The sequence below is a fragment of the Stegodyphus dumicola genome, chromosome 1, assembly GCF_044657685.1.
Source record: "Stegodyphus dumicola isolate Sdum_Otavi_A_Nest chromosome 1, ASM4465768v1".
NCBI classification, from domain to species: Eukaryota; Metazoa; Arthropoda; class Arachnida; order Araneae; family Eresidae; genus Stegodyphus; species Stegodyphus dumicola.
The window spans coordinates 166,659,586-166,683,598 of NC_140768.1; the positions used below are offsets into that span (position 1 = coordinate 166,659,586).

Genomic DNA, 24,013 nt, shown 5'->3' on the forward strand with positions numbered 1-24,013 from the left:
TTATGAAGTTAAGTTTTTACTGGTGATTTATGTATGTGGTTTTATTTACTTATTTTTTATTTCTCTGTCTAATTTTTTGTTAAATGATACGAAAAATAATAAGATTCAGTTAATATTTTTTAAGCCATTGAATTAATTTAGATGAATGTGTAAACTCGTATGTATACATTATTCAGCAAATATGACACCAGTAATAATTAATGGAAAAGAAAGTAATATATAAAAAAATAAAGAAAATAGCAACAACAATGTCACTTTATTCACAGATAATACAGCACTGGCCGTATCCTTCTGCAGCAGTGGGTATTCAATGGAATTTACCTAAATCAGAATATTGTTTCTTAGTAACTTCTCAGTAAAAACTTTCATTGTTATGCTATAAGTCCCAGAATTCTGTTTTTTTTTCATAAAAGAGAGTGCAAAGCAGATAATGCCAAATACGAACGCCTACAAGTTAACCACAAATATATCGTTATTGATCTTGATTTATTTTGTATGCAAGTTGTTGAAAAGGTGTGGAGCATTACAAAATGGCTAAATAAAAATCAAAGGAGCATTTGGTGTCAGTTTCATGTTTTCCTCAGTGTTAAAGGAAATCACCAGCTTTATGCATTCCATGTAAAAATAATATGCTAAAATCTATTTTGTATTTATTCTGGACTTAATAAAACAGTCGTTCTGTTCTTGAAGCTGTGTCTATTATCAGCACTGCCATCGAATTAGAATTGGTTTTAAATAGTGTTCTGTTAACAGAAAGGGGGGGGGGAAATAAAAATTGCAACACGGAAGTCTGACATTATGCAGCCTTGTTTGCCATAGTTTGTCTAAATATCCTTGTTAATATGTTAGAGAGGTAACTCGCATAGTTGATCATTCACATGACTGATGTGCGTTTTTCTAGTAAAGCTTGTTAGATATTTTCTCGTGCATCCAAACTATAATTCTGTTTGAAATGCTGTTCAGAGCCTGAGAAACAAAACATGCATTATATCAAACTACTTTGTGTATTTTTCTCCCCTTTGAAGTATTGTATATATATACTAAAATCTCTCTTAACTGGCATTAACAGGATTTTTTTCTAAATCCGAATAAGAGATTCTTCTGGATAACATGAACTTTCCTCTTCATGTTTTGTGGTGGCATCTATAGAAATTACAGTATGCAAAACCCATTGGTCATATTTTTCAATCTATTGGCCATTATTAAATAAATAATAATAAAATTGTACAGATTATTTAAAATTAAGCACATAAAAAATATGTATTATTTTAAAATTGTATGAAAGTTACAAATTTCTTAGTGTGATGACATAACTTTGAATGTCTTTCTGCTTATGAGACTGTAGCCAGAGTTTAAAAATTCTCCCTGTATATACAATGAATCTTCATAACATCATGTACTGAGTCTTATGAAAGTCTGGAATCCTACATAATCTACCTTCCATATAATTCTTTCATTCTGCATGCCACTATTCATTTAGATTCCTCTCCTCCTCCCTCCTCATTCTTCTTAGTACACATCAAATTATTTCACCCTCATCTGGAGAGAGTGTGACGAAACAAAATCATCCTTACTTTAATCCAAGCCTGCATTTCTTCTTCACTATTACTAACCTTCTCTGAAGGTGTAAGTAAATTCAAGATGCCCAATGTGAGTGTTGGATAAGTTTTTAAAACCAACAGAACCTTCAGAACTCAACTAACTCGTCATCTCTGAACATGATCATGGGTCACAGTTTATATCAATAAAGTTGTGAAGTTAATGTTTTTAACATCTTTCAAGCCAAGAGTCGAAATAAATATGCCATCTTTAATTTGAATGATTTCTGAAAATCATGGACACTACTTTTCAAGTTTATACATTGATGCATGAAAAGGGATTTATTTTTATACTGTAGGTAATACATTGGATGGATAAGACTTGTTACATTGAGTGAAAAAAACTTCAATACAAAAGTTTTCCACATTTAGGCCTTCAGATTATTATTCAATTACGTATTTTTTTATCTTATAGGCTTAGACATTTAAAAGTGTTTTGATATTGCCAGTTAATCGGATGCTGGTTATGAGAGATTTTACTGTATTGCAATTATTTCTTTTTATTGGTAAATGTGCTTTTCATTATTATTTAAACTGCTGTATTTATAACTTGGTTATTTATATTTTCTTAAACAGGGTTAACAATTCAACTGTTAAACAATTTTTTTTTCCCTCACAGGCATGTCTTCAAGTCTACCGGCAAATGGGATCCAGGGCAGCACAAAATGTAGTTGCGCTTCAAAGTAAATTGTCAAACGAAATGTCTAAATCAGGAGAACAGTTTGAGGATAGTCAAGAAAAAAATTGTGTAAGAAATTTTTAAATTTTTATACATGCAGGAAAATGTTTCCTATTAAGGAATATCAGACTAGTTTTCGTTTAAGATTTTCTTTATGAAACTGTGAAATGCATTTAACTTACTGAAGGCAATTTTGTATATCTGTTGAATTTTCTGTTGATGATCTGTGCCTAATTTTCATTTAACATGCAATTGAATAATGTCGTACTAAGCTTAAGTTACTGTAAAGGGGTAGGTAACTTTAAAATGTCAAATTATGCCATTTTAAAGCTCCCTATTTTTATAAATTGGTTTGTGATTGTAAAATTTTGTATATGTATTTTAAGATGCTTGATATTATATTTACTCTTCTGGGTATTAAAATAGTTTAAATAAAATAAAATACCCTATTCAACACGCACGTAAAATTTTAATATGCACTGTGCGTAGCATTATGGATAATCAAGTCACTGTTTTAGCTAATCTCCCCCCCCCCAAAATTAGAAAAGCAATAAAATGTTCTTAAACATTATTTTTTTTTTTTAACTTGAGAGCACAAAATCGACTATCTTTTTAATGTAATATTAAATATTATAGTTGGCCATCTTATAATCACACACAATTTATATGATTAGGCAAATTTTCTTAAAATTCCAACTAACAGTTTCAGACAAATCATGTGCGTACAGCAAAATTATAGTTTTGAAAAACTTGAAAGATATAAGTATGTGCAAATCCTGTAAATATGCAATATTTTTATAATGTTAATAAATAAATATGTTTTTAAATTAAAGTATGCATTGTTATATCTCTTAGCAGTATTGCATACATGTTGTGTGACTTATCTCACTTGTCTAACAGTAACATCAAAACAAGCCCATAGAATTCAACATGGCAAGGGCAGCAAGATTGCAGCTGTTGTTGACAAGATACTTGAGCACCATACAGGTGACAGTACGATTTTCCTCAGTTCCGCCCCCAATTTTGATGAAGAGCACTCGGGGGAGGGGGACGGGTCTGAAGATCTTCTACCCGCTTCCCCTACCACGAACCTCTTGAGAGGATTTTCGACTCGTCACATATTTAAGAGTGCCCCCCATACCGTACAGATGCTTTACATTTAGAAACATCCATGCCGTCTCTGGAATTCGAATATGGGCTCTTCGGTATCGCAGTCGGCATTGCTAAAGGCTATTATGGTTGGGTGGCAGATTCATTAATACTATTTGTATTCATAATTCATATATGCTATTCATAACCAATAATTTATTGTAAAAATTATTAGTAATTATATTTTTTTATTTAAATCAAGTGCACATTTAACACAAACTTATTCCAATTATACTTCAAAATTTTGTTTACTATTATGTTATTTTATTAAATCTTTCAATTTTCCCAGCAGTGTGCATTAAGCTATATTTCAGTCATACGTATGAAGGGTTAAAAATGATGATACATTTTAAATGTAAGATTCTCAGCATGAATTAATTAAAGAAATTTGTTTTGATGGCACCAAGTATATTTAAAAAAAAAAAGAAAGAAAAAGAAAAAAATATTAGCTATTAATCTCAACATGCACTTTTTGTCCATATCACTTTTGCACCCTAATGTTGCCACCAAATGTTATCATGATGTATTGTAAAAAAAGTAATAATGAAAAATCTCTAATATGTATGTATGTGCGTACCCAAGGACATGAGTTTACCGGGGGGACTTTCTGTGGAAACAAAGCACTAAAAGGTTATTAATGCAGTGCCTGTTACCTGCCTTTTAACTTTACCTGCCACGGAATGCGTCGGATCATGTTGCTGCTTTATTTTGAAAAATGTTTCCCGATAGCGAAATTGCAAAGAAATACTCAAGGGCAAATGATTGCAATTGTTAAAGAAATGGGTATGAAAATTTTCAGTTATTGTTTTAAAACAGTTCCATTCTGCTTCTCTGAGGATGGAAGCAATAATACCAATTCACAACTGTATCCAATTGTTTCTTTTTTTAATCCAGTGTCTTCAGAAATTGAGTGTAATTGAATTTTCTGTTCCCACTTCAGGAGGACATTTGACAGGCCTTAATATATCACAGCTAATGATTAAAAATTCAATTCATCTTGGTAATTTTTTAGAATTATTCTTAAAATTATTTCAGTGTAAATTCAGTAATCTTAAGCATGTAACCAAAATGATGCAAATCAATCTTTCACATTAAACATATTATACTTTACGAAAGTAGAGTTGCCATTGCTCCCAATTTAGGCGGGAGACTCCCAGTTTCCGACCATAATCCCGACAACCGGATTTGCAACATATTTCTCCTGACGTTTTCTTATTTTTAAATTTTTATGAAGCTTTGCTGAATACTTTGTAATTTCACCCCCCCCCCCGAAAAAAAAGATTTTTGATATCGGAAAGTGCTTTTTTTCCCTCTCTCTCTCTCTCTATATATATATATATATATATATATATAAGAAAACCAAATTTGTTTCATCAGTCAGATATGGCACGTCGTGTGTGAGAGTCCAAAATGCATTTCCAAAAAATGGGGTTCCAGTTCTCCAGTGAGAACCATGCACCACTCTAGTTCATCTGGCATATACCGTCTTTTGCAAAACAATCGAAGCGCCATGAAGGAAGTTGTTGTTTTTGCTGAAATTAAATATGTGTATAGATCATACACAGGTAATAAAATGATTAAAAATTCAAGGTCATGGTATGTGTTCACGGCTCACAATCATCCACTAAGTGTTCAAATAAGTATTGGTCGAACCGCCTCTGGCGGCAAAGCATGCTTGAATTCATCGTGCAAGGAGTGGTAGAGAATGCCATCCTGCGACACATTCTGCCAGGCATTCATCAATTGTCGCTCCAAAAATTGCAATATTTTGTGGTGCCTGAATTTGGCGCCCTACTGTGTGTCCCAAACGTGCTCAATTGGTGAAAGGTCTCGTGACCTTGTTGACCAAGAAAGAGTATCAACCACACAGAGATATGCGGGCAATATTTGACCTGGCATTATCTTGTTGGAAAATGGCCATAGGATTACACGCCATGAAGTAAGGGTAATGCAATCGGCTGCAGGATGGTATCAACATATCATTGAGCTGTTAAAGATGACTTGCTGTCATAAGAAATAGTGCCCTACACCATCACACCAGGTGTTATTGCTGTATGCCTTTGTAAAACAAAGGCTGATGTAGACCGCTGGCTCCGTCTTCTCCAGACTGGAATACGGTAGTCAATCTGCTTTCAAGAGTGAAGCGGGATTCATCACTGAACACTACAGGATGCCTGTGTGATGGCAGTCATGATGATTGCCTGCGACACCCCTCCATACAACTCCGCCGATGTTGTGGAGTCAAAGGCAAATGTCTTAAAGGTCTCTGTGAGCGTAACCCTGCCTCAGCAGACAAGTGCCGTGAGATGGTGGACGGTACCATGGGAGGTATAGACGTGGCTGTAATGTGTTGAATAGTCGACAATGCTCATTTGCTTTGAAACTTTGATCATTTGAATGTTCGAACAGGATGTTTTTGCATACCAAATTTCGTCATGATCGCAAAAGTCCTTCTTGGTGCTTCTCTCTCTCTCCTTTTTTTTTTTTTTTTTTTTTTTTTTTTTTGCGCAGACCTGCCAGCAGCCGTGTGGTAAAGTCGCTGGACACTGGTATTTCGGTTCGACATTCGAATCCTGTGAACAAACAGGCTGGCTTGGCTGCATGGGCGTTTTCGTGGTTTTCCCCATGTGTAACTTGTATGCAAGCCAGTTTCCCTTAGAAAGCCATCACTCGCCTTAGGCGGATAGCCCTAGTGTGCTTTGCCATAATTAAATAAACCAAGCAAAACTGAATTTTTTTTGCAAAATAGTGTATTACCTACCTAATGAGTACAAAGCAAAATCGAGACTGTTATTTTGCTCATCTCGTCATTGAACAGTGTAAATTTCAAGTGTTTCCCAGAAACAGTTTCAGAAAATGCAATCTTTTGTCTTAGTTATTTCTGTGAAAAATCAAAATTGTGCATGCACTTTTCAAAAATCGTACACAGATGATTTTGGTTCTATTATTTTATCAAGAAAACGTAACATTGCAATGTGTACCATTTGTTATTGCAATGTTTTGATTTCGTATGATGAGGGCCGACGCTGTTAAGCATGCTAGTACACAAAGACAACGTAAGTTGTTGTGTTGAAAATTATATTTTTCTATGAAAACAAACGACAAAAGTTACTAGGGAAGCATGCTTGATCTCTGCCTTTTTACTGGAACACAACCTGCTGCTGAATGCATCAGACCATGCTGCAGCTCTTTTAGAAAATTGTTTCCCGTCAGTAAAATCGCTAAGAAATACTCTAGTACTGTCAAAAGTTTTACTTCGGCGATTCCGGATTATAGATCATCAATTTAAATCTGGTAAGATGGCATGCAGAAATTATAAAATTAAAAATTTAATTTATGAAATAAAGAGCAATTATGACCTAAAGGGTATCGAAATTTACAAAAAAGGGGGGGTTATATTTATTTGTTTACTTTATTAAATGTTTCTTTCAACGTGCGCATGGGTAAAGCATACATTACGCATAGTCGAAATTAGAAAATTGCAACCAGAAAACTATTTGATGTGTATTCGTGATATTTATAATGGCGAGGAATTTGATTTAAATTGTGTCAAAGACTGAGTACATCGAGATGGAATACTACATTTAGTAAGGAAATATAAGTCGAATTAAATAAAAACATCTGCCCTGAAGGTGAGGATAGTGCTGACAGTTCATTGTGCACTGACCCCCCCCCTTCTTCCGCAGAGCAGCATGAAATTGATAAACAGATTTCGGAATGGTTAGAGAAACAAATCACCTCTCTGTCACTTTCTTCGTGCCTTTATCCTTTTTTTGCAGCAGTTCCACTTTTTGTTTAATGGACATCGAAACATACTTTCACTTTGTAGATCCTTTGGCAGCTCCAGAATCGGAAATTCTTTTTGACATAATCAAAAGTTCAAGCTTACTTTTATAAAATTGCTCTAACAGTCTGCAAAAAATAATAAGCCGGATCCAATTCGAAGATTAAGGAACAACACTCTGCAACATTAACTGAAATAGATAATTAGATAATTTTAGCTTAGCTTTAACTAACGAAATCTTCATTAAATCTTTACTCTTTATGTATTGTATAATAGTAATTTGATATGTAAAAGTATGTTACACTTCATTGCTACTTATCTTTTCGATAGATCATGAAGGAATAAATGTTTATTTTTATAGCGTATTAGTAATTGCATGCATAGATTCTGTTTGTAATTGTAATGACATATTGATGCTCTTAAGAAGGGTTTATTCATGATGGATCATGAAATGTATATGCTGGTGGAGTGTTTATAAAATACTGAATCTTTCTAAACATACTGTGTATATAAAATGTTCTTTAAATGCTGCTTTTATTGAAGTTGCTTTCATGTCATCAGACTATGCAACAACAAATTTTACTAGTTCTAACAATTTTAAAGATATGCTTACCTTTGATGACAATACATGGTAATGCAGTAACTTAAGGTACTTTTGTGCATTTGGAAGGTTATGTCAAATTAGCCAGTAATTCAAGACTCGAAGTAAATTATGCTACAGCAGCAGATATTAGATGTAAACAGTATGTTCTTGGAAAAGTAGGTGGAAAATCTTTGCCTACTGATTCTTATATATAATGGCATCCAGTGTCATTTGCAGTAAAGGTAGGTGGAAAATCTCTGCCTATTGATTTTTATATAATGGCAACCGGTGTCACTTGCAGTTGTCCCCCTTAGAGCACCACTCCAGTGCCCTCTCTTAAGGATAAATGTTTTAGAGGCAATCATTCTGTGAAACTTGAGTTAACATTTTGTCATTGTCAGTGGCTGACATTATCTTCTCATAAAATCCAAATTTGGTCTTTTGAATATTTTAATTTGTATGTTGTACGTTTAATTTTTGCTCTATAAGTAAATGAGTAAATGCTATTTCTGTACTTTGTCGTCCTCTTTTTAATGTATTTATTTAGAAATTGATAGACCTGTCCTTTATTTAATTAATAAAAAATTTGTATCATTTTAGTGTATAGGTAGGTATCCTGTATAATATTTTTGTCATAATGAGGAAAAATTAACTCTAATCTAGTCTCAATTACTTGAATGACCAAGTAATTGAGATCACTGAATACTAGGAATTCAGCCTAGACCTGATTGTAGGTGACTTGTTTTTATTGTGTGCTTTTGATGAGAGAGAAAAGAATTTTTCCTGTTGTTGTATCTTACTGTGTTGCAGTTTACTTCACACTTACTCATCTTGCTGCAATTTTTGGTACTTTTCCATTATGCATTTGCCTTACTTTTTGGCACTTGTGACAGAGAAGTACATGCCAAGACCCCAATGATTGTGTCTAGTGACTATGCATGTGTAACTATAAGCTCTTCATTTAACTGATAATTGTTTACAATTAAAAACAAATTTGCTTATGTTTTTTCTTTGGTATGCATTATGAATTAATTAATATTTGTTCCTTTTTCTTTACTTGTCATGATGTTAATATTATTTTTGTTTTATTTTCAATAGAGAAATTGTGAAAAGTGCCATAATTCAATAAAGAAAGAAGCCACTTCAATGAAGAAACATAATGTGCCTGAAAATCTCGGACAGTTGTGGGCTCCTTATGATGATGAAATGAATAGGCTTCCTGAAGTTAGCAGTGAAAATGAAATTTCTCTGGAGGACAAAAATCTTTCACAAAGTGACTATATCTTTAATGCAGTCAAAGATTTAATTTTTCACATGTTAAAAATAGTTAGCGAAGAACTAGATCTAAAAAACAAAAAGATTGATTCTTGTTTGCTACAAGTTAAAGGTGAAGATAAATTAAAAAATAACAGTTCAAAAAAATGTTTACAGAATTCAGAACACTCAGTTAAAACTTTTGACAGTCAGCCCTCTGTACACAAAATAAATGAATCTTTTCCAGATATTTCTGCTGAGAATCTAAACGTGGAGGTCACTTGTGAAGGGAATTATTATTTGCCTTCAACTGACAGTGAAACAAAAGTGAAAAACAATAGTTCTAAGAATGGTTTGCAGAATGTTAAAGACTCTTTGGTAGAAATTTTTCACACTGTACTATCTTCAGCAAAAGTAAATGAAATTCCTCCAGATGTTTGTGGTGAGAAGCAAAAAATAGAAGTCAGTTCTGAAGAGAATTCATGTTTTTCAAATTATAATATGAGTGCTTTTGTTGACTTAATTGTAGACATTAAAAGAATAGTGTTCAATAATGCTAATTTGGAACTATCTATTTCTGAACTTGAAAATGATTTTAGATCCAAGCTTGATAAGAAAGAAGCAGATATTCTTAGTATTAAAGAACAGTCTGAGAAACTCAGTGCTGAACTAAAACAGCAGTTTTTTCAAATTGAGAAGGATTACAAGTCTCAACTTGATGAGAAAGATAAGGAATTGTGTCGCATCAAAGAACAGTATGAAAAACTCAATGGTGAACTGAAACAACAGTTGCATGAACTTGACAAGGATTACAAGGCCCAACTTGATAAGAAAGATGCTGATTTGCTTAATATTAAAGAACAGTATAAAAAACTCAATGTTGAACTGAACCAACAGTTATTTGCACTTGGTAAGAACTACACATCTCAACTTGATAAGAAAGATGCAGAGTTGCAGAGTTTTAAACAACAGTTTGATAAACTTGAAAATGCTAAACTGAAACAACTGTTATTTGAACTTGAGGAAAATTACAAGATCAAGCTTGATAAGAAAGATGCAGAGATGCTTAGTATTAAAGAAAAGTGTGAAAATTTTCAGCAGTTATATGAGGTAATATTTGAAGTTAATATTTAATTTTTTTATTAAAAATTTTATAATATTTGCTTAAAATTTGTTTTTTAGTAACTTTGGTGACAGAATTTAAAATTCTCACTTATTTTTCCCTTTAACCCTCCAGCTGAACAGGCCGTATCAGTAGCATAGCTTGGGGGGGGGTTGTCTGCAGGCACAGCATCCATAAAATTTTCCCTTCCCTGCTGTATTTAGGCAGATGGAAGGGGATGCAAAATCTGCATTCCCAAGCTATGCCTTTGGGCCGTAGAATATTTTTTATAACATATTTTGATAAGTTTAGGTACGTGTATCTTAAAATATGTTAAAAAATTAAAGTAGTATATTGAAAGGAAAAGATACCAGGGACATTTTGGTATTTTACTCAAAAAATAACACATATGCTTGTGTAATTGTGCAGTGATGTGTGGATATTACACAAAAGAATTTGACTGTATATATTCCTTTAGTAAAATGCTTCTAATATGTAAATTAAAGAAGGGGGACTTTTAAGTTTTTATTTGCTCATAGATTTATTTTCTATTAAGAAGGAGCTTGTTTTTGATATAAATTATTCTGAAGAAGGAGGAACAAGCATGTACATAACATACGATGCTACTTTGTATTTGACCTTATGTAAGAAATTCCTTATTTTACCCCCCCCTTTTTTTTTTCAAATGATTAATAGTGCTGACCTTATTCTTGCCATGGCTGCATTGCGCAAGAAATTATGTAGTGTGTGACTGTTGTAAAGCAGTAAAAAATGACATTAAAAAGTGAGTCAATGTGTAATTGAATTACAAGTTTTCTTTGATTATCTTAGTAAAAGTATTATAAATATGAATTCAAGATAATGTTTAAATGGGCGCATAATTGTCATGACTATATATCTTATCTCATGTAACTTGCACAAGACATAGTCTGTAATTAACGTACCTATGCTTATATGCAGGCCTTGTATGCCCATGTAATATATATATATATATATATATATATATATATATATATATATATATGTATTAGGGTTTGTAGTGGTCCTTACAAGTGTTTATAAGTCCTTATATTTGAAAATGAAATATAAAGGCCCTTATAGGTGCTTATTTTTTCTTTAAAAGCCCTGATATATGTTTTTTAAGTGCTTATTTTTTGCTTTTAGTGCTTTTTTTTTTAATGAACGCACATTTTTTCCTCGTACAAAAGCCGAAACTAAATAAACAACTTTTCTTCCTTATATGCAATGTCAGATGGTGAATCATACTTCTGGAAATTGCTTTTCCTCCTTTCTCTGCATTAACATAACCTATGGTGCGCAAGAGAGTACAGACAGGTGCACGTCGTTCTATTGGTCAAAGAATTGCGAAAACCGGAGAAAATTCCGGTACATTCGGTATTCTTTTCCTCCCACCCAAATACTACATACGTTTGGATTTCTATCAAGATTTTAATAATTTGCATTCTCATAGAGTGGTCAGTTCATATTCGTGTTTATGATCGTTATGCTTATATTATGAGCATATGCATGAATATTTATAATAATATAGTTGCAGTAACTGCTGAAGTATAGATAATCTTCCAAAAATGGGTGTGTTTTTACACAGATTATCTTTCTAAAGAATAATAATCAGAATGGCTTAAATAAAAGGAAAGTAATCAAATAGTCAAAATAATTTCTTTTCTTTCTTTCCCACCCCTCCTTTTTTTCTTTTTCTTTTCTTTTTCTTTTTTTTTCTTTTCTTTTTTTGTTTGTTTGTTTGTTTGTTTGTGTTTGCCAATACATTATACAGTATGGAGGTTGGGAGGTTCTCCCCATTACTCCGCAAAATCTCTAATATCGAAGCAGCAGACTCTTTTTTCTTTTCTTTTCTTTCTTTCTTTCTTTCTTTTCTTTTTTTTTTTTTTGGTCACTGTACAATCTGCATTGAATACGACTAAAAGTTTTTGTGGTCTACCCAACCTAAGTGAAAATTGATTCTATTTCGGAAATTTAACGCAGTCTGTTGAAAATTAGAATCAGAAACACCCCAGATTAGTAAGTCTCTTTCTTTTCCTTTATTTAGTTCTTTATTCTCGGAATACGGGCAGCTGTTGATTCCGATTGTGTAATATCACACATGGAAGAATTATGCGCAATAACATTTGCACATATTGCACAATAATGGCTGTGGTATTTTGCAGAGATAATTAATTTTGATGTTCAGTCTGAGATTTGTTTATGAACATTTAGAAGAGTTTTACTGTGCTTTCTAAGCAGAATATTTCTCAGTTCCATTGGTCTATTTTTATATGATGCACGTATCGAAATATCAAAATCATTTATTTAGCCGAGAAATCTAAAGAACGGCTACAATCTCCCTCCACTCCTCTTTCTCCAGTTACTATCCGGAATATTCGGCAATTTCAGAGTATGCGGGTTAGTTAAGCATTTACTGTTAAAGGATGATTGCATGAAACAATTTCTCGCCTTCTGATTTCAGAAATGTGCCTCTTTTTTACTTAAATTACTTTGCTTGGAATATATGTTAAGAGAAAGCTGTTATGCAATGAAAATTTAGAAAATGTCGAGAATTTTGATTTAAGTTAAATTATTTAAATATTAATATGAGTGGAAAAATAAATTGTATTTATTATTAGGTGCCAAACGAATACAATGAATATGACTTATTATTATTTATTTTCTATATTCTGAAGAAGAAATAATCCCTTCTGCTAGGATAACTCTTAACACTGTACGACTTTCACAACAAAGTCAGGTCAGTATGTGACCATGACACATTTTGATTCTGAAGTAACATGTAAACTGAAATTGCAATGGAGTGTGTATGTTAACTGGAAAGACCGAAAATTGGAGATTGTCAAAATTCACAGTCGCTTGGTGTATGTCCAAAATATTTGTCAAATATCCTTCACAGTCGCTTGGTGTATGTCCAAAATATTTACCAAATATTCTTATTTCTGACTTGCACTGACAAATGTTTGACATTCACCATTCTCTAATGGTGAATGTTAAAAATGTCAGAGATTTGCATTTTGTTCCCCCATATTTCAGGCGTGATAAAACTTCACAAGGGTGACATAACTTTTTCGCCTGTCTTACCAAGAGGAATGACCAATCCCGGTGAGGAGAGTTGTTTATAACTCTGTTGATGTGGTTTCACTGCGGGACATGTAGTTTTAGATTCTAATGTGAGAAGAGCTATTCCATATTACTTGCCTTCTTAATAATAATGACAGCAGTTGTGCTTGGATAAATTTTAAGCATTTATTTATAAACTTGTGTTGTTCTTTAAGGGCTTGATATGAAGACGATGTAGGTTGCAGGTCCTCTTCAATGTTTTTCTTTGGAATGTGGTTTTTGGTATGGCCACTGGTCAAATTTTCTTCAAAAGTAATGATAGTTTCTTCAAGCTGTTCTTCGATTTCAAAAGTATTAGCAATTTCTTCAAATTGTTCTTCAGTTGCAATATTTGCGATTTGTTTGCCAAGCGAAAAAAATGATGCTATGCCTCTTCTTGGTTTAATGCCAAACATGGTTTCATAAGGATTTTGGCATATTCATTCATGATATGTAGTGTTCTTGACAAATTGAAGAAAGGGCAAACCATCTGACTATTTTTTTGTATCATTATTGTTCAACCATGCAGTTAACATATTCTCTATATTCCAGTTAGCCCTTTCAACTGAGCCTTGTGTTGACTATGATGAGGCTTTTATACACCATTATGAACTTTGCTATCCCTAGGCGACTGTTGGTCTATCAGATCAATTTGGCCTATTCTAGTGCGAGTTTCAGATAGTATGCTGAACAGTTCATCATTAGTAACATAATACTGGATATTCATTTCTCCGGGTTTTTAGGGTACAATTAATTTTTCTTCATTAATTTTTTAATTGTCTTTAATGCAAAGATGTGCTGCACTTAGTTTTTGCAGAAATCACTTTAAAAAGTATTTTAAAGTACTTTTCTTGTAAAAAATAATTTAAAAAAAAAAAAAAAAAAAAATCTCGCTTACTTGCAGTTTAATGCATTTAACTTTTTAAAGAAGTTCATGGCTCAGTACAGTATCCAATCAGTATAAATTAGGGTATCGTATAAAAAAAAATTAAGGAAAACATTGTGTGTTCCATCAAACCTCACATAAGACTGACAAACAGTGTTCCAGAGTGTAACAAATACATGCCACGTAACTTCAGTTGTAGCAGAACAAGGGTTTGGCAACAGACTGTCGCTCCTCTGTTGATCTCGACTTTTCTTTTCGATGTCTAGCACAGTATAGCTGTCATTATTTCCAGATTCGAACAAAGGCTTTGGTGACAAACTGTCACTTCTTTGTTAACCTCGACTTCTCTTTTCGACCTCCACAACAGTATATCTGTGATTGTCGACATACACCGTTGATAGTCCGAATGTACAAGAATATAATGAAGTAGTCGGCATAGCTCAAAATCCCACTGACCACCTTCAAGAACCTAATTCCTTCACGTCTCGCAATAGTCCGTTCTGCGAAAGGTGTTGATTCTGCCTTTTTGAAAGGTGGTTACATTAATGTGACTGGACTGTGTATATTGTGATGTAAGTGGTGACTTTGTTCCCAGGGAGCTCCGCAGAGCAGTATTTCATTCACTGCATGAACTTCCTTTTCCGTGTATAGGATCGACCAGAAAACTGATTCATTCTCATTTTGTTTGGCCTTCTGTGCCAAAGGGTTGTGCTACCTGTACTCATACTAGGCATCGACTGCCGGAAATCCCAAATTATGCATCATACTCATAGTCCATTGCAGTCCTTCAGAGCGTGTGCATGTAGATATACGGGGTTTGTACGGTTTTTAAGAGTCCTTAAAAGTCCTTAATTTTGGCCAATATCAGTAGAAGATCCTTAATTTTAATCATCTGAAATTTCTGTCTCTTTTTTACGACTGCCATTTTGAGTGTGAATTAGCATTTTGCAGGAATACTTTTGGCGATTCACTGACGTATATGGTTATCTTTTGAATGGGTTCATGGCTTATAATTTGTTTCTATTTTTAATATAAATGAGTTTATAAGCAAGAAGTGAAACATAAGCATTTCGAAATTCATTTATTGTAATAAAGAGCTTTTAAACAATTTTCGCTTTTGGGAATGTGAATTCTTTTATTAAACGGTTTTAAATTTGGCGACTTGTCAACATTTTGGCGATTTTAAGACCAGTTTCTATAGAAAATTTTTAATTCTGAAATCAGAATTTTTCGACGATTTTTTTTTAAAACATCATTACTTTGATAAATAACATTAAAATAAAACAATTTTATATCCTGCTGTTATATTATAAAGTTTTATTTTGGCAACTACAATATTTTGAATCTGAAAAATAAACAAGTTATAATGCTATAAAGCATAATTTACGAAACAACTCTTAGCAAAAGCAAAATTCTATGTAATTAATTAAAAATATCTTCTCTTTAATTTTTTCATAGTAAGCTTTTTTCTCGGAATATTCAAAATTCTTAGAATATCCATCAGTTTCATTTATAAAAGTAATTTTACACTTTTCCTTTTCCTTTTTTCCTTTTTTTTTTTTTTTTTCCAAAATATTTCTGCCTTTTTGCTGTTACAAAATTGGTTGGGATAATTTTTCTTTAGTATTTTTGACATTGCAGCTTGGAAAATTTAGAATAATTTGAAAGCAAGATTTATATACCCACGATTCTAGAAGATTCAAGAAATACGTCACAAAGTGAAAAATGTTTCCACGGTATCAACGCGTAATGGATGTATTTTACAGAATGTTTGCGATTAATTTCTTACTTTTTGGAGAACATATGGAAGAACAATGAAGTCATGAATAATATTTGAGTGTTTTATTCCTGATACTACAATCTTTTTCTTAACATGTTTATCTTCCCTTTATATTCTCTACTTTTCACTAGACACAAGCATGGAAAATATCAAAAATGCTTCTAATCGTATCACTTGGGCAGGCATTATAGAAAGGGATTTTTTTTTATTAATAATGAAATTGAAAACTTGCAATTTAAAAGATCCAACTAATATGTTTTAATGCATCATACACATTTTCCCATTTGATGCAATCTCTGTGGATCCTAAATTCGACTGCATAGTGTCTTTCTAAATTCTGCTTCCAATGCCTGTCTAAATTCTAAAAGTTTTGTCATTTCTAGATTTTGTTGTTTGGTGTGTCACTAAATTCTAAAAATTCTGCCACATCAGCTCTGTAACCAGCCTTTACCGTATATATATTTCATATTTCTTCTGAATTCCATTTTACTAAAGAAATTAAATTATTCACTTTTTCTATACATTCTAAATGCATTTAGTGATTTTAGAAAAACAGAAATCCTTAATTAAATCCAAAAATTCTAAAATGAAAAAGAAACACGCTGAAGAAAGAAACTGAATACATAAAGAAAATTATTCTTCAAAGATATGTGCAGTTATTATTATGTAAATTATGCAATTGTTTATGATTTCAGCCTTTACTATAATTTTCCATTTCTGTTTCCTCATATGATAGAGTTATTGAGCCAGATTAAATTAAAATTAAATTGTATAATTTTTTACCACTAGCACCTTTTTAGTTTGAATTTGACTGTTCTTGTTTAATTACATCACTGTGAGCTATAATTGACTTTGTTAGCATCAGAACATGCGTTTATGTTTGTTCTAAGTTCTTTTCAAATAAGAGGCGTATGGAAACCTTTGTCTGATATTGTAGTTACTTTCAGACATAGTGATAATTTGCTTCACGTCTATCGGGGGTTTGGGATTATTTAACTTTTACCAGATCAAGTAAACCCTCATAGGTACATTGTGGAGAGGTTGACAAATTAGGAGATAAAGCACGCAGAAACTAGCGAGAGCATTGGTGTTTGCATATTGAGACAAATCTCTAATTATTGTTAGAAAATATGCTTAAAGAGAAGGAAATCGGTATAAACTAGCCAAAATGTTTGGGAAGACTTCAAATTAAAATGACTGATAAATATTTTGTTAAGTGTTGTTGTTACAAAACATAAATGCTTTGTAGCTTTTAATGTGTAATTATTCTAATATCGTTTAAGAATCAGGGTCATAAATAACATTTATTTTCAACTGTGAAATTTTATTAGATTTTGATTTTAATAGGGCTTTTTTAACAAATATTGTTAAAAAATGAAATTTAATAGTGATCCATGACTAAGGTTACCTAATTTAATTATTTATAACTAAGTGCTTACCCTTAAAAATTATCTCTACATATTAAAGCGAGTTATTGCCTATCATTAATACTCACTGTGGTCACAAGATAAAACACAAAAATGTAGAAATTCAAGTAAAGCTTATTCTTTGCATCTAGTGAGACTTTATACAAAACACCTTATCACATCTGGTGCTTTAATGGGTTATTGAAACCTGAAAGTATATTAACTGGGTTACAATCCCTGGAACTCTACACGAAGCTATGACACTAACTGCATAAGATCCTGACTAACTTTTAACACTTGTGAACCGTGCCTACATCAAGCCTTTCAGGTTTGTTCTAATCAGCAGGTCTCTCTCTAGACAAGCAGCAGTGGTGATAACATTCAGTCTTTTATTATGAATGATGCTGATGATGATACTTCTCATTTTAACCTTGTAAGGATCCTAAGTTTTACTAACGTTTATTTTAAAACTGTACTATCACTTCTTATTTTCTACTTCCGGCCAGAATTAAATGCATTAACTTGTTGATGCATATTGTTTTGCTAACGCCCAAGTACTTATGTTGTGGCTTTTTGCCAAGCGGGAGAGAGAAGGAGTTTTAGGTAGCAAGCCGCTTGCCAGTGCAGTTTTACGAGTTTTCACTCGGTTGGTGGTTGCTTTTAAGGCCAGAGGTTTAGTCCTCTTGAAATTTGCAAACACTCGGCGTACTACATATGTACCTTTTAAATAAAGGCCAGTCTTAGTGCTAGGCATTTGTATACTAATTCAAAGTTAGCTTTTAGTTAGAGTTTTAGTTAGTAGTTTTATATTCTTGCGTTCAGAATACAAGTGGTTGGTCTCTCTATTCCGAAATTCAGAAGTGCCTGTAAAGTATTGAAAATAAGGGTTTCGTGTACCCTTCCTGCTTGTGTCGTTTGTTATACACAAATCTTGAACATAGCTTGAGTTAGCTCCCTATTCTTATTCAGGGCATTCCATGTTTCCAAAGCAAATCACGAGAAACACAAGTCCTGTCAACCTATGCCGTTTGACATAAAATCTACCTGCTATTTACTAAACGTCTAGACAAGCGGTTCTCAACCTTTTGACTAATGTGTACCATCTGAATAAAAATTGAAAACCTTTATCACGAAAGTACTACTACCACCACCACTCTTGAACAAAGCTCAGATCGCATCAATTTACGAGTGTTAGAGGAAAAAACTCAATCAGGATGTTGGGGTTTTAATTTTTGAAATAAATAGTTAAAAATACTTTGCTTCTTTGTGTACCACCTATTTTTTCTTGCGTACCACCGGTTGAGAACCTCTGCTTTAGACTGACCAAGTATGTGACAAAATAAGACATAAAAAAATCAACATAAAGCTACTATTAGTAAAACGTAAACGTCACTTATTTTTTTTCAAATATGTGCAACCTATTATAAATGCTACTTGTAAAATATTTAATGTTACTTGATAAACTGCATGAAGTTTATTTTATTCTCAAACTTATTAATAATTAGGTTAATTAATTTATGTTTGGTAATAATGCATACTACTTATTGATCTATTTTATTTTTAGGATGGTATTAAAAAAGTGAAATTCAGGCCTAGAATAATATTTTTAATTGAATTAATCAGTTCCCATATGCTCATAGGTCCTTAATTCTTTTCATTAATGGTCGTTAAAAGTCTTTAAAAGTACTTAATTTCCGTGTGCAGAAATGTGTACGAACCCTGGATATAGTCTTGCCCCTGCTACAATTAGAAGTATACTCCTGCCTTTTAACTCTCATTGACCGGTTCTCCTGATGGCTAGAAGCAACACCAGTGAAAGATATTTGACTGAAACTGTCGCTTAAACGTTTTTCACTCACTGGATTGCTAGGTTGGAGTTCCCCTTAACGTAAGTATTGATCAGGGCTGATAATTTGAGTCCTGCATGTCTTCTGCTCTTAGTAGATGTCTTAGTTTTCATGAATTTTGGACTCCTCCATATCATTTATAGTGAATGGATTAATTGAGAGATTTGAGTGCTGAGTTGAATGTCGATTCACCGTAATAATGTTTAGTGAATGATGAGTCTTCTAATCAATGCTATTTCTCAGTCTTCAGTTGACACACGAACAAGATCTGGGTAGAACCTGCGTGGGGGATGGTATACGGAACTATCATTTGCTTTCCCTCAGAGTTTTTGCAGTCCACTCAAGTTTTTAACTCTGTTGACCTGATTTCGTTTTTACAGAAACTGTGTGAGGCAATGAGAGAAATGTCTCTGGTACCCCACATCAGCTCATATTAGCAATATGTATTTCGTGCACCCAGTTTTTAAGTCATTCACTTTATTTGGGCTCGTGTCTTTATGAGGCATAATGCACCGAAACCATTACTCACTCGCCCATGTGATGGCTCGTTTATCAAATAATTTCATCTCAAAATAGTGCATATAAATGTCAGCAAGTACCGGACTGAGAGGATTACCCATAGCCAATCCTTCAACTTGACGAAAATATGCATTTTGGAAAACAAAGTGGGTTTGACTTAGAGAAACTTTAGTAAACGAAACCAACTCATTAATTTCAGTATGTGTGAAGTGAAATTCCCGAAGCCTAGTTTCAAGACAATTTAGTGCTCCTTCGACTGGAACATTAGTAAACAGTGATTTGACATCAAATGAAACCATAATGGAACGAAGTGGAGAAATATTTTTAAGTTTATCAATGACTTCAACAGAATTCTTTATAGTGTGAATATTGTTAGCAAGTAGAGGAGAAAATCTGGAAACTAAATATTTGGCCAAAGGATATGAAGCAGTACCTATGTTGGAAACAATTGGTCAAAAAGGAATACCGGTTTTGTGGACTTTGGGAAGAGCATAAAGTCTAGCGCAATTAGTAATAGGTGGAATAAGTGATTTCTTCAACTGAGTTGGCAAAATGTGGGAAGATTTAATAGCACTTTTAACTTTCGTGAGGTCCGAAGTTGAAGGATCTTTAGGGATCAAGCAGTATGGGCCTTCATTTATCAATTTAGAGACTTCAGTAATATATGTGTGTTTGTCCATAACACCGATCTCTCCGACCTTATCAGCTTTAGAGATAATGATAGTAGTATCAGAATGAATTTCACGTAAGATCTCATTTTCCTTTTTGCTAAGATTCAAACCCAAAGATTTGTTGTTAAAATTAACGTTATGAGTAATTAGGTGGCGGATTGTATCCTTCTGCGTTTCCGAAATTTTGGAGAATTTAAAGGCTTTCTCTATAGGGCCGATGATTTGAGGAATTGAAGGTTTAGATGTCTTTGAAAAGTTGAAATTATATTTTAATACTTTTAACTGATCCTCCTAAAGATTCCTATTGGAGATATTAACGATGGGGTTAACGTTTATAGTGGGAAGATCAGCTAGTTAGTTGGGACTATCCGACTGGTGTGTGAGTTTAAGGAATTTAGAAATAAGCACATTTTTATGCCGTTGACAAATGGTATCGGTTCTAGACCAGTATGTTCAAAAGGGGGAAAATTTTCAGTGGAATTAGCAATTTTTAAATGGAGGTAATATAATTCAAATTCAATTTTAGATAAACGTTTCGCAAAATGTTTAGCAAAAGCAAAATTAGCTATGTAATTAATTAAAAATATCTTCTTTTCAATTTTTTCATAGTAAGAGTTTTTGCTAAAGGGCAGAATCACCCACTTAGTTGTTTGCTGCTTTTCACAAGAGTAAGAAGAATTGGATTTTTGTAAAAATTCTTTGACTTTTTAAGTAAAAATAGGTCGATGTGTACATGGATTAAGTCAAAGGAGTGTGCAATGACATTTTTGTGCAATTCTGGGATATTTTTTTTAAGTGAAAATAGGTTAATGTGTAAATGGATACCAAGTATGTGCAATTTTTAAAAACGTGCCAAGAAGTCGGCGATTCTGCACTTTTTCCAGAGTTTTTCCCATGTAATTGTCTCATAGTATGCACCAGTTTTTCTCTATAAAATTAATTGTACACTTTTCCCCATCTCTTTTTTTTTTTTTTCCCAAAAAAATATTTTTGGCTTTTTACTGTTACAGAATTGGTAGGGATAATTTTTCTTTAGGATTTTAGACATTGCAGCTTGGAAAGTTTAGAAGGATTTGAAGGCAAGATTTATAGACCCACGATTCTAGAAGATTCGAGAAATATGTGAAAAAACAAAAAATGTCACCATGGTATCAACACGTAATGGATGTATTTTACAGAAAGTTTGCAATGAATTTCTTAATTTTTGGAGAACATCTGGAAGAACAATGAAAACATAATATTTGAATGTTTTACTTCTGATACTAGAATGTTTATCTTCTCTTTATTTTCTCTACTTTTTACTAGACAGAAGCATGGAAAATATCAAAAATGTTTCGGATCATATCACATGGGCAGGCATTATAGAAAGGGATTTTTTTATTAATAAAGAAATTGAAAACTTACAGTTTTAAAAAATTCATTTCTTAATGCGTCATACACATAGCTGGCACTAGGCATTTTCCCACCTGATGCAATCTCTGTGGATCCTAAATTCTGCTGCCTAGTGCCTTTCTAAATTCTTCTTACAATGCTTTCTCTAAATTCTAAGTTTTGCCACTTCTAGATTTTTGTTGTTTGGTGTGTCATTAAATTCTAGAAGTTCTGCCACATCAGCTCTGTAACCGGCCTTTACTATATATATTTCATATTGCTTCTGAATGTTCATATTACTAAAGAAATAAAATTAGCCGCTTTTTCTGTGCATTCTAAATGCATTTAGTGTTTTTTAGAATAACAGAAATCCTTAATGAAATCCAAAAATTCTAAAATGAAAAGGAAACGTGTTGAAGAAAGAAACTGAATACATAAAGAAAATTATTCTTCAAAGATATGTGCAGTTATTATTATGTAAATTACCCGATTATTTATGATTTCAACCTTTACTATAATTTCCCATTTCTATTTCCTCATATGATAGAATTATTGAGCCAGATTAAATAGTCCACATTATTAGTTTGAATTTGACAGTTCTTGTTTAATTGCGTCACCGTGAGCTGTAATTGATTTTATTAGCATCAGAACATGCCTTTATGTTCTAAGGTCTTTTTAAATTAGAGGCTTATTTAAATCTTTGTCTGATATTGTAGTTAATTTCAGACATAGCAATAATATGCTTTACGTCTGTTAGGGGGTTTTGGACTATTTAACTTTTACCAGATCAGTTAAAACCCTCATAGGTACATTGTGGAGAGGTTGACAAGTTAGGAGATAACATCACACAGAAACTAACGAGAGCATTGGTTTGCATATTGAGACAAATCTCTAATTGTTTGAAAAGATGCTTAAGAGACAAGGAAATCGATATAAACTAGCCAAAATGTCTGTGAAGGCTTCTAATTAAAATGACAACAATTAAAATAAATATTTTGTTGCCTGTTGTTGTTTGTAGCTTTTATTGTGTAATTATCTTAATATGATTTAAGAATCTGTGTCATAAATTACATGTATTTTAGACTGTGAAATTTTATTATGTTTTAATTTTAATAGGGCTTTTTTTAACAAATATTGTTAAAAAATAAAATTTAATAGTGGTCATGTAAATCCATAATTACTAAGGTTATCAAACTGCCTAATTTAATTATTTATAACTAACTGCTTACCCTTAAAAATTATCTCTGCATATTAAAGCGAGTTATTGCCTTTCATTAATACTCACGGTGGTCACAAGGTAAAATATAAAAATGTAAACATTCAAGTAAAACATATTCTATGCATCTACTGAGACTTAAAATAAAAAATAAAAAACAACTTATCACCTCTGGTGCTTTAATGGCTTATTGGAAACTTAAAGTATATTAACTGTGTTAGAACCCCTGGAACTGTACACGAAGCTACGGCACTAACTGCATCAAACAGAGCCTGACTAACTTTCAACACTTGCCAACCTTGAATACATCAAGCCTTTCAGGTTTGTTCTAATCAGCAGCTCTCTCTCTAGACAAACTGCTGCGGTGACAACATTCAGTCTTTTGTTATGAATTATGCTGATTTTGTTCTTATTTCTCATTTTAACCTATGCTGTTTGACATAAAATCTACCTGCTTATTTAGTAAACCTCTAGATTGACCAAGTATGTAACAAAAATGAGACATAAAAAAATCAACATAAAGATAACTGTTAGTAAAATGTAAATGTCGCTTATCTTCTTTCAAATATGACCAACTATTATATGTGTAAAATATTTAATGTTACTTGATAAATTGCATAAAGTTATTTTATTCTCAAACTTATAACAATTATAATAATTAATTCATGTTTAGTAATAATACTTGGTGATCTATTTTGTTTTTAGGATGCTATTACAAAAGTGAAATTCAGGCATAGTTAATATCTTCAATTGAATTTATTCAGTTCCCTTTTGCTCATAGGTCCTTAATTTTTTCATTAATGGTCCTTAAAAGTCCTTAATTTCCGTGTGCAGAAATGTGTACGAACCCTGTTTATTGTGCAGCAAACATGGCTCCTTCAGTATCTACTTAACAAGCACGTTTCTACTCCGTGGCAAACATTTAACTGCTGGTCTGTCGCTCCTGCTGGTTCTTGACCATGGTAAAGATGCACCTGATTGGCTGACCATCCACAGAGAGATGAGATAAATGGCTCATGCATAACTTTTATTAATAATTTTTAAGAAG

At 32.6% G+C, this 24,013-nt stretch overlaps 1 protein-coding gene across 3 annotated transcripts in view; it reads left to right on the forward strand.

The window, feature by feature from the left end:
* LOC118192107 (uncharacterized) overlaps positions 1 to 24,013 on the forward strand; it is a 243,404-nt gene that overhangs the window by 135,742 nt on the left and 83,649 nt on the right. For all 3 annotated transcript variants that reach the window (XR_015042880.1, XR_015042879.1, XM_085822981.1), the window contains exons 12-13: positions 2,218 to 2,346; positions 8,892 to 10,157. Coding sequence is in view for 1 of the 3 variants with exons in the window: in XM_085822981.1 (XP_085679107.1) it covers positions 2,218 to 2,346; positions 8,892 to 10,157 (1,395 nt within the window). In the remaining 2 variants the exon portion in view is untranslated. The remainder of the gene's footprint in view (positions 1 to 2,217; positions 2,347 to 8,891; positions 10,158 to 24,013) is intronic.